Below are 12,061 nucleotides of genomic sequence, written 5' to 3' on the forward strand. Positions count from 1 at the left end.
ATTTTTTATTATAGCTTTTTATTTACAAGATATATGCATGGGTAATTTTTTCAGCTTTGAGAATTGCAAAACCTTCTGTTCCAACTTTTCCCCTCCTCCCCAAGGTGGCAGATAGATCAATACATGTTAAATATGTTAAAGTATAAGTTAAATACAATATGTGTATACATATCCATACATTTATTTTGCTGCACAAGAAGAATTGCATTTTGAAATAATGTACAATTAACCTGTGAAGGAAATAAAAAATGCAAGCAGACAAAAACAGAGGGATTGGAAATGCTATATAGTGGTTCACACTCATTTTCCGGAGTTCTTTCGCTGGGTATAGCTAATTCTATTCATTTTTGAACAAGTGGAACTGATTTGATTCATCTCATTGTTGAAGAGAGCCATGTCCATCAGAATTGATCATCATCTAGTATTGTTGTTGAAGTATATAATGACTTCCTGGTCCTGCTCTTTTCACTCAGTATCAGTTCATATAAGTCTCTCCAGGTCTTTCTGAAATCATCCTGCTGGTCATTTCTTATAGAACTATATTCCATAACATTCATATACCACAATTTATTCAGCCATTCTCCAATTGATGGGCATCTACTCAGTTTCCAGTCTCTAGCCACAACAAAGAAGGCTGCCACAAACATTCTTGCACATACAGATCTCTTTCCCTTCTTTAAGATTTCCCTGGGATATAAGCCCAGTAGTAACACTGCTGGATCAAAGGGTATGCAGAGTTTGGTGACTTTTTGAGCATCCAGAATGGCTGGATGTATTCAACTGTTTACATTTTAAAATAAATTTCTTTGTGCATTATTTCCATAATAGCTTATTAGGTGTTTTTTGGTTTTTGTTGGGTTTTTTGTTTTTTTTGCTTTATCCCTTTCCATCCATCTCTGTATTTGTCTATACATTTTTATTTTTAGATAATGTCTACACTGTTCTAATTCTGTTTTCACTGCTTCTTTTACTTCATATACATTTTTCCAATTTCTTTATATTCCTCACTTATAAAATTTAAAGTCATTATAGAATTTCATTACATTAATTTAATATACAATTCACTAACTGGCACAATTTGATTTTTTTCAATTCTTTGAAATTACAAGTTATGCTGATATATGCATATTTTTATACATGCATGTATCTTTTTAAAAAAAATTTTTTTAAACTTATCTCTTTTTTCCCTTATAACTATCTTGGGATACAGTCTAAATAATAGGACTATTGGGTCACAGGGTATGATTATTTCTGTTGACTTTTTGTTGTGCCTTCCAAAAAAAAGATACTATCACTTTGCAGTACACCAGGAATGTTTAGGTACACCTATTTCACCACAATTCTAACAACATTGAATTTTGTCACTTCTAATTATTTTTGAAAATGTAATAGCAATGAAGTAGCACCTAAGGTTTGTTTTGTTTTATTTGGTTATGTTTCTCTAACATAAAAGTTTTCAACTTTTTTGCATTGTGTAATGAAAAGAATGCTAGACTTAGAGTTTGTAGAGATTTAAGTTTTAATCCTTGGTCTGACACTACCTGTATAATCCTGTTCAAGTCATTTAATCTCTGAGATCTGTTTCTTTCTCTTTTGTAAAATGGGTATCATCTTTCTTTCTACCACCTCTTTCACAAAGCTGTTATAAAGATCAAATTAGAAAATGTACATAAATGAATATAAAATCTTTTGCCAACCTTAAAGCAATATATAAATATGAATTACAGTTATTATTACTCTGTGTCCATTTTATTAAATTTCCCCATTGGAGACTGAATTTTATCTTTGAATATGTTAATTTTTATGTCTTTTCATATTTATAAATATATCATTTTATATATATGTAAATATGTACATATTTATATATAATATAAATATATCATTTATGTCTTTTCAGTATTCTCTAGAACAGTGATACTTTAATTCATTAAAATTTTCTTGTCTTTCCATGTATTAACTAGAAAATTCTTAAATATCTGTTCTAGCTTTTAAAAAATTGTGATTTCATCTTTTAGCCAGACAATTCATGAGATATTTTAAGACTGAGATTCTTCACCTTTTTTGTATCATGTACCTCTTGAAGTCTGGTAAAGTCTATGCCCCCTTTCTCAGAATGTTTTTAAATGCTTAAAATTACAAAGGATTACAAAGGAAATCAGCACATTTATCAGAATATTTTTTTTTAAATTCACTAACATGAAGAAACCCCCTGCTTTAAGTAATAGATTGTTGAGTTTACTTCAAATTTCATTAGAATCAGAATAGTATTGATTTTTAGATAAACTAATGGTCATTTGTTTTCTTCATATTTGTTACATTTATTGGTAGCAATTATATCCCAGAAGTCAGAATCATGTCAATCCCTAACCTACGCTACATGAAGGTGAGTGAACTTCTTGCTTGTTAAAATGAAAGATGTTCCATGATGATTTTTTGGATGGGAATTAAGAGTGTAGGGGAGAGAGAGAGAGAGGAAAGTTGGTGGAAAAGAGCAGGAAGTTTGGTGCAACAAAAAAAGGAGTGAGATTAGTTGTGATTATCTTCTTTTTCATGTTTCTTGATAGCAATAGCTAAGAAAGGTCATTAAAAAAATTTACAGTTATGAGTAACAAAGGCAGTGATACCCATAATGACATGGACACTAGTACTTAAGAGGTTTGTGAAGTTCTAATTTAGCACTAACAAAAGTATGATTTGCTGGAGTTTCTGACAGACTAACCAAGAAGAATTTGATCTTGTATGAAACATGAGTAGCAGAAATATTAGCAATCCACAGAATGTTTTTCTGAATATTCTTGTTATGCATATTTTATTGTGCTTCAGGAGAGCCAGGTCCTACTGACTCTTACAAACCCAGTGGAGAATCTCACTCATGTGACACTGTTGGAATGTGAAGAAGGAGACCCTGATAACATCAATAGCACTGCTAAGGTAGAACACCTTTGTGTAATGCTGACTTCAGGATATTCTGATTTTGCCTAGAGAGACCCAATTGGATCTGTGTATCATTCATATGTGGTAATATATTTAGAACTTGAATTTTTAAACCAAAAGTTTCTCACCAAGTATAAGATGATAACAGCTAATAATGTGAAATTATGCATGTTATACATAATAACATAATAAATAAGGGGAAGGCCTCACTTCATTTAACTTTCAGTTACTTGGTTATTTTTATGCTCTCTTTTCCTTTTGCTGTTTGATTTTTGGCATTGCATCTTGATGCTTCTATCAAATGGAAGAAATGGTAGTCAAAACTATCACTTCTAGTTCTGATTTGTTATAGGAGGAAAAGTAACAAATGATTCAAGTTTCCATGTAATTTAGGGATTTCACACACTGTAGATGTTTTTGACCCTCTCTCCACTACTAGAATAGAGTATTGAAAGTTGATTATGATTTTGCCTCTGTACCTCTTCCTCAATTAACTTGAAGTTGGGTTCAGGCTAAGTTTGATTTGTTTTGGTTTTAAATCATGTAAACCACCTCATTTAAATATTTAAAATATATGCATATTTGGGGTAATTACAGTTTTTCCAAGTTTTATACACTTCAGTCAACACAATTTGGAAAGTTATGTTAAAACATAAATTCCTTAAAAGGAATATCATTTTCCTCATATTACATTTCAGGTGGTTGTTCCCCCCAAAGAACTTGTCCTAGCTGGCAAGGATGCAGCAGCAGAATATGATGAATTAGCGGAGCCTCAGGATTTTCAGGATGACCCTGAGTGAGTTTTTCTTCTCTCTTCCCAAGTAGCTGTTGGATGACTACTACATGGGCAGAATACAGAATACTCAATTGTAATCTTTGCATTTTTCTCCCTTTTAGCATATTCAGTAGATTTGAATTCCAGAAACCTTGTGCCTAACCAGTAAAAACCACATATTGGATGAGGATGATCTTGACCTGAACATGTATCACTTAAGCTTTTTCAGCTTAGCAAATAAAATCATAGCAGAAAAGAACCATGTTTTTTTAAAAAAGCCTAAAAAAGTAACTGAATTTACAAGTAGTTCTTTAAAAAAAAAAAAAAAAAATCTTTGCATTTACATTAATGTTCTATGTCACCCAAACCTTTTTTGAAAAATATATACTGTATGAAAAGTTATTAGGCTAGAGCTACCAAATACCCCTCTTTTGGATGGACATATCTCCATTTCAGTACCTCTGTACAATATATTCACATATTTTTCTCCAGGTTAGGAAACAGCCAGAAGCTGGCTCTTTACCTCCAGATCTCAACAAATCTGAGACAGCAAGTTGCTGAGATACTTAGTATATTTGATACAGTCTTATACTAGAGTATACTAATGAAACATACTCCAGTATTCCATCTGCATGCTCAAATTTTATTATTATAACTTGGAACAGAGGAAGCCACAATAGTATTTGGATAATATAATTAATATAGGAAATATAGAGACTTCTTCCCCCACCATTTTAGGTTCCATATCGGTCTCCATCTTAACTATTCAACTTGATCTTTGCTTCCTAGAAAAGGAAAGTAGATAGGATTAGGACTTCCATCCCAGAACAAATTCATTATAATAGCCAACTCACTTCTGTCTTAAGGCTTTTCCAGAGACTTTGTTAGATTGTCAACTGATTAAAAATCATTTTCCTCTGGCAACATAGTGGCAATCGCTAATCCTTTTTACTTTTCTTTCCTCTAAAGGTGAGAATTTTGTTTAATAAATTTATGAGCTACTAAATGCAAAGTAAATATGTTAAATGCTGCTCCATCCAATAGGCCATGTTTGTTCATTTCACACAACTCTTAGTATTAATATGTGTCATAATTGTACTAATTAATTTAAATCTCCTTATTTCATACTAAAAAGTAGGGAGAGAACATATAATCTGAATTACAGAATAAACTCAGTTTTATTATTTTCAAGTACATTCAAACTAAACTATTGATATTCAGTAATAAAAGGTCCATAATGTATTTGCTTGACTTAATGAATCAACAGGAGTTATTAATATATTTGTGGCACTTAAATGAACATTTCAAAACTATTTGAAAACAGTTTACTGCCACTTAAGTTAAATATTTCCCCATAGAATCTTATCCATGCTATTAATTTGCAGTATGAGAAAATAAGTTTCACAGCAGTAAGTGTAGAAGCTGCTGCTTCCTGAGGTGAGCACTTCCATCTTGCTACCATTTGCAGTTAATTATTAGGAAGTTTTTGCTTACATTTAATTGTATTAATATTCTTTAAAATAGTGAATAACAATCCTTTACTACAGTCATTTAGGATTTTTAAAGTGGTGCACTTTAGTAACATCCCTTTCTAAATTTCCACAAGTTCAAAAAGTAATAGAATCTGAGTTAAAGGTTTTATGGCATTGCATTTAACAGATGTCTACAAATTAATATTATAAATGTACATAAATATTTGATATTGCATTTACTGGTAGCTTTTTGTACAATTCCTGAATTCTTTAAGCATAATATTGATAATAGATTGAACAGTGTTTACCTTAATATCCTTTTACTATTAAAGGTAAGAGTTTTAAATATAAAAATTCTACATGCACTTGCAATGCAGATCAGGGAATTTACGTTTTTCCTATTTCACATACTATTTTTTGACTATTAATATTTACCCTGTAAAGATATTATGATGTTTTAGACATTAATCCATATATGTAAAAAGTTTTAACCTCTTCAGGCCCCAAAAAAAAAAAAAAAAAAAAAAAGCTTAAGTGACTTGCCCAGAGTCACACAGCTAGGAAGTGTTAAGTGTCTGAGCTCACATTTGAACTCGGGTCCTCCTGAATTCAGGGCTGGTGCTCTATCCACTGCATTACCTACTACTGCCCCAAAACCAGATTTTTTATGATGATCTAAAACATCAGCAAATTACAAAAACAAAATACAAAAATATAAAACACAGGCTGTGGTCTCTGGGTGGTGGTTTACTGACCCCTTGTCTAGAAACTAGATTAAAAGCTATGAGCTATTACTGAAATTTCTGAAAACTTTAGAAAAATGGCATTTTACTAAAGTAGTTCTTGATTGTAACTAAATACTTTTCATTGTTGTCCTTTTAACACTCGATAGCTTTCTGAGATAACAAAAGGGGAGCAATTACATATTTTCCATAATTTAGGAGCTATTTGGTGCCATCAATATGAACATGATTCTTGGAACTTTTGGCTGACTTGCAACTTAATACTTTGCTTGCTTCCTCTAATAGTATCATAGCCTTCAGAAAAGCCAACAAAGTGGGCATTTTCATCAAAGTCACCCCACAACGTGAGGAAGGTGAAGTAACGGTATGTTTTAAGATGAAGCATGAGTTTAAAAACCTGGCAGCTCCAGTTCGCCCTATTGAGGAGGGTGATCAGGGTTCTGAAGTCATCTGGCTCACCCAGCATGTGGAGCTCAGTCTTGGCCCACTGCTTCCATGATGGACCCTAACGACGAACGAGCCTCAAAAGACCGCATGGAGTTTCCAGTCCCAGAATGGAACGTCTGGAAATACTGAAACCACTGAAACTACAACTTCGTTAGGCCTCACTTATGCTATACATATACACTACTGATTTCTGTCAGGGGAGTTGGAAATGGGCAAGGGACAAGATATGCTGAATAACTGCAATTCTTTCTTCCGCTGCTATAATACTCACCATGTAAATCTCTGATTCCTTCACAGCCTTTTTGCACTTTGAACTGCAGCACTATTTGAACACAGAGAAAGGTGACCATTCTAAGCCCATTATTGCCTTTTGCTAAAGTGGTATTAACTTCACAGTTCCCAAATTGCTGCTTGTTTTTTCTACAAAGCAGTCTTATGAATACAGATCAGAATGTTACATAAGAATCTTCAAGCAGTAACCAAAATTGGGCCTGCTGTTATTTGGCCAATATTTAGAAATAGAACACCGTTATTGTATGGGCTGTTCTGTGCATTCCACCAGAAATTTTTTCAGCAGTCTAAGTAAATCTATTTCCCTTAGCATCTTCCACCACATACTAAAGAACTGACTTGTCTATTGTAGCTTGCTTAGTTTCTGATCCTTAAGCAGCTGTTGCTTGTCTTTTTGTTAGGAACATGTTCTGCTATTCACAATAGGAAATGAAACACCTGACATTTTCAAGATTGCTAGTAAATTATCCTGTTATTAAATGATAGAATGTGTTCTTTTAAAGAATTATTTTAAAAGCAGATAATTACAAGGCCAAGAATGATACATTTCATTGTGTTGCAAAAATTTTACTGAGAAGTAACTTTTTTCCTTCCTTCTTCAGTTTTTGTCTCTAATTTAGTATTTGGGCACCTCAAATGCTTCTAGCATTTGGAAAGTTTCCAGAGTCCAAAGGAAGTTTAAGTAGATAAGATCAGTATGCTTAAAACCTAAGGTTAGATTATTAGGCATGTCTTAAATTTATGTTCTTTCCAGAAATTTAAGGGGAAAATTAGTAACTATATTCAAGAATGAACATAAAGAAAAAAATGCCATCTACTTCCTTCCTGGGTTCCTGGCATTTAGCTACATCTAGAATTTGTCAGGTAGTTATTTTGATTTGGGCGAATAAAGTGTCTGAAATAGTCCCACAGAAACTCTAGCAGTTCACTTTATCAGTTTCTACTCAGCAAGCTACATCTCCATTTTAAGAACTAAATTGCTACATTTGGTTGCTGTAACTGAAAATGAGACCTTTTGTAAAACATGCCACTAAACCCAACCTCCACCCCATAGTGTTACTGAATTCTGACAGGGCTTATGCTTTTCTCAAAAGAGTGTTCTCTGTTTCAGAATGCACTTTTAAAAGTCAGTTTTGAAGCCACCTCCTAATTTGATAATAGGGTGTTGGAAGGCATATTAACGTTGTGTGTTGCTCCATGAAATGAATAAAAACTTAACATTAGAAAAAAGTTAAGTTGCACTATCCAGAGTATAGCTATTGTGTTTGACTGTTTTCCCATAGAACCACAAATATGCCACAGTGAAAAGGAAAATATTCTTACCTCTATATTATTAAATAAAATAAACACAGTTTAGTAGATTCAAAAAGGGAGGTGTGAGTAACTACTTGACAGCAGAAAGATCTTGTGTTTATGTCTAAAAACTATCTCTTCATTCTTCCGTCAGAAAGGCTGCTGTCAAGAAATGTATTGCACCATAATTGCTGGTGAAGAAAATAGGTATCAAGAAAAATAATACCTTAATGTGTTTGTAAATTTGCATAAATTACACACAGTTGTATAAGCATGAGTTTATAAAACGTAGCCGGCATTTATTAAATGTTATGTTGAGATAATGGCAACTGCTGCTATCAGCCCTCATATATAACACAATACTTAAATGCTTTGGTCATAAAGATTTTCTTCAGAATCCAGATAAACTCACAAAATAACAATGCTAACTGGCATAATGTTTTCTTGAAATTGTTGTTAGTGAAGACAGGTATAAGTGTGTATGTGAAAGTGGTTCAACACTACACCTAGTGAATTTGGGGTTCTGTCCTAGATTACATAAAAGATAATTTAGTACTTATTCACTGTCACTGCAGGAAAATTGAATATTACTGGATATTAGCTGTTGTTTTGGAAACCAAAAGCTATTAACTCAGAATGGTGGTTTATTTAGCCCACCAAGGTTTTATTTTCCTTTAAATGCTTTTAGGAGTAACTCCAGCAAAATCCCGTGCATATTTTTGTGGAAGCATCTCATTTATTCTCTGTAGGAGGAATAAGAAGCATTCTGTCTTGATCTTTGTTAATGACAGGTTACTGTGTTGCCTTATTGCTTACCTTAATGTAGTTAAGAAAATAAAGTAGACAAAAAAGCTTTTAATGTCTGTTCTTTTAACTTCTCTTCCCTCCCTCACCTTTCATATCCAGTCAGATACATAAGTCTTGTCTTACATAAAACTTACTCATACAACATCTATGTTCTCTTCACTCACATGACTCTAGTGCAAACCTTTATCACATCTTGACTAGATTGTTGAAGTAGCCACCTAATTGGTTTCCCTATTTCCTTATTCTTTCCTCTCCAATTCATCTTACATAAGGTACCAAAACCTCCTCACTTTTCAGCTCAAGAATAACAGCTTCTTACTGTCCTGCTTACTTTGAAGTATTTCTAGGTCCCAACTATTTTTTTAGTCTTATTTCACACTCTTTACCTTTCAAATTACCTTACAAATTGACCAATCTGCTCTTCCTCAGACTCCATTTCTATTTGTATATTTTTACATAGGCAAATATTTCCCAAGTCTGGAATGTACTCCCTCACCTTCTCTTGGAATCCTTAGCTTTGCTCAGGTGCCACTTCCTATTCAAGATATTTCCCTGTTTATTAGTTCTCTCTCCCTTCTCATATTATCTTGCATTTACTTTTGTACATATTGTTTCTTTCAAGAGAATGTAAGCCCTTATGGGCAGGAATTGTTTTTTCCTTTTTTCTTTGTATCCTTATTGCCTTGCACACAGTAAGCATTTAATAAATGTTTGTTTCTTGTAGTTGTTGTTTATATGTAGTATTTACTTAAAATTGCAGAGATTTACTTAATCTTTCAATCTTCAGTTAGTTTCCCTTGTGTAGTTTTCTTCCAGTATAATTTAGTGGGAAGTTTGGAAGCATAAGATTTTATGACATTAGGAATAGAGGAGCTAGGTGGCGCAGTGGATAGAGCATCAGCCCTGAATTCAGGAGGACCCGAGTTCAAATTTGGTCTCAGATACTTAACACTTCCTAGCTGTGTGACCCTGGGCAAGTCACTTAACCCCAGCCTCAGGGGGGGAAAAAAAAGGAATAGAGAAATATGTTTGTTAAGGTGCAAAATACCTTCAGATCTTTAAGACATCTTAAATGTCTCTAAATTTTCTATTTCTAGTTTGTTGGATTTTTTTAAAAAAATTTTAATATAAAACCCAGATATATGACAAGAAAATTTTAGCATTTTTTAAAATAACTTTTTATTGACATAACATATGCATGGGTAATTTTTTACAACATTATCCCTTGCAATCACTTCTGTTCCGACTTTTCCCTTTCCTCCTTTCACCTCCTCCCCTAGATGGCAGGCAGTCTTATACATGTTAGATATGTTATAGTATATCCTAGATACAATATATGTGTGCAGAACCGAACAGTTCTCTTGTTGCATAGGAAGAATTGTATTCAGAAGGTAAAAATAACCTGAGAAGAAAAACAAAAATGCAAACAGTTCACACTCATTTCCCAGTGTTCCTTCTCTGGGTGTAGCTGGTTCTGTCCATCACTGAACAATTGGAACTGAATTGGATCTTTTCATTGCTGAAGATATCCACTTCCCTCAGGATACATCCTCATACAGTATCATTGTTGAAGTGTATAATGAACTCCTGGTTCTGCTCATTTCACTCAGCATCAGTTCATGTAAATATCTCCAAGCCTTTCTGTATTCATCCTGCTATCATTTTTTAACAGAACAATAATATTCCATAACATTCATATACCACAATTTACCCAACCATTCTCCAATTGATGGGCATCCGTTCATTTTCCAGTTTCTAGCCACTACAAAAAGGGCTGCCACAAACATTTTGGCACATACAGATCTCTTTCCCTTCTTTAGTATCTCTTTGGAGTATAAGCCCAGTAATAACATTGCTGGATCAAAGGGTATGCACAGATTGATAACTTTTTGGGCATAATTCCAGATTGTTCTCCATAATGGTTGGATTCATTCACAACTCCACCAACAATGCATCAGTGTCCCAGTTTTCCCGTATCCCCTCCAACATTCATCATTATTTTTTCCTGTCATCTTAGCCAATCTGACAGATGTGTAGTGGTATCTCAGAGTTGTCTTAATTTGCATTTCTCTGATCAATAGTGATTTGGAACACTTCCATATGAGTGGAAATAGTTTCAGTTTCATCATCTGAAAATTGTCTGTTCATATCCTTTGACCATTTATCAATTGGAGAATGGTTTGATTTCTTATAAATTAGAATCAATTCTCTATATATTTGGAAATGAGGCCTTTAATACGTAAGGCAGAAATAGTAAATGCATTCTTTTCAGACCACGATGCAATGAAAATTATATTCAATAAAAAGCCAGGGGAAAATAGACAAAAAATAATTGGAAACTAAATAATCTCATCCTAAAGAATGACTGGGCAAGACAGCAAATCATAGACATAATTAATAACTTTACCCAAGAAAAAGACAATAATGAGACGTCATACCAAAATGTGTGGGATGCAGCTAAAGCGGTAATAAGGGGAAATTTTATATCTCTACAGGTCTACTTGCATAAAATAGAGAAAGAGAAGGTCAATGAATTGGGCTTGCAACTAAAAATGCTAGAAAAGAAACAAATTAAAAATCCCCAGTCAAACACTAAACTTGAAAATATAAAAATAAGAGATTAATAAAATTGAAAGAAAAGAACTATTGAATTAATTAACAAAACTAAGAGTTGATTCAATGAAAAAAAACAACCAAATAGATAAATCCTTAGAAAATCTGATTTTAAAAAAAAGGAAAGAGGAAATTCATATTGTTAGTCTTAAAAATGAAAAGGAAGAACTTGCCACTAATGAAGAAGAAATTAGGGAAATAATTAATAATTACTTTGCCCAGCTTTATGCCAATAAATTCAATAACTTAAATGAAATGGAAAAATACCTTCAAAAATATAGCTTGCCCAGATTAACAGAGGAAGAAGTAAATTGGTTAAAAAGTCCCATCTTAGTAAAAGAAATAGAACAAGCTATTAATCAACTCCCTAAGAAAAAATCCTCAGGACCAGATGGATTTACATGTGAATTCTATCAAACATTTAAATAACAATTAACTCCAATGCTATATAAACTATTTGAAAAAATAGGGATTGAAGGAGTCCTACCAAATTCCTTTAAAAATCTTAAATAAAATATTAGCAAAAAGATTACAGAAACTCATTCCTAGGATAATACACTATGACCAAATAGGATTTATACCAGGAATGTAGGGCTGGTTCAACATTGGGAGAACTATTAGCATAATTGACTATATCAGTAACTAAATTAGCAAAAATCATATGATCATCTCAATAAATGCAGAAA

The 12,061-nt window shown here is 32.9% G+C and overlaps 1 protein-coding gene across 3 annotated transcripts in view; it reads left to right on the forward strand.

Annotated features, from left to right (window-relative positions):
- Positions 1-9,485, forward strand: part of DCTN4 (dynactin subunit 4) — a 45,744-nt gene extending 36,259 nt beyond the window's left edge. For 2 of the 3 annotated variants that reach the window (XM_074291785.1, XM_074291786.1), the window contains 4 exons: positions 2,329-2,383; positions 2,824-2,931; positions 3,633-3,730; positions 6,210-9,485. In XM_074291785.1, coding sequence (XP_074147886.1) covers positions 2,329-2,383; positions 2,824-2,931; positions 3,633-3,730; positions 6,210-6,423 — 475 coding nt within the window. In that variant the 3' untranslated portion in view covers positions 6,424-9,485. The other variant, XM_074291787.1, reaches the window with a different exon arrangement.
- The last annotated feature ends 2,576 nt before the right edge of the window (positions 9,486-12,061 follow it).

The sequence above is a fragment of the Sminthopsis crassicaudata genome, chromosome 2, assembly GCF_048593235.1.
Source record: "Sminthopsis crassicaudata isolate SCR6 chromosome 2, ASM4859323v1, whole genome shotgun sequence".
Lineage (NCBI taxonomy): Eukaryota > Metazoa > Chordata > Mammalia > Dasyuromorphia > Dasyuridae > Sminthopsis > Sminthopsis crassicaudata.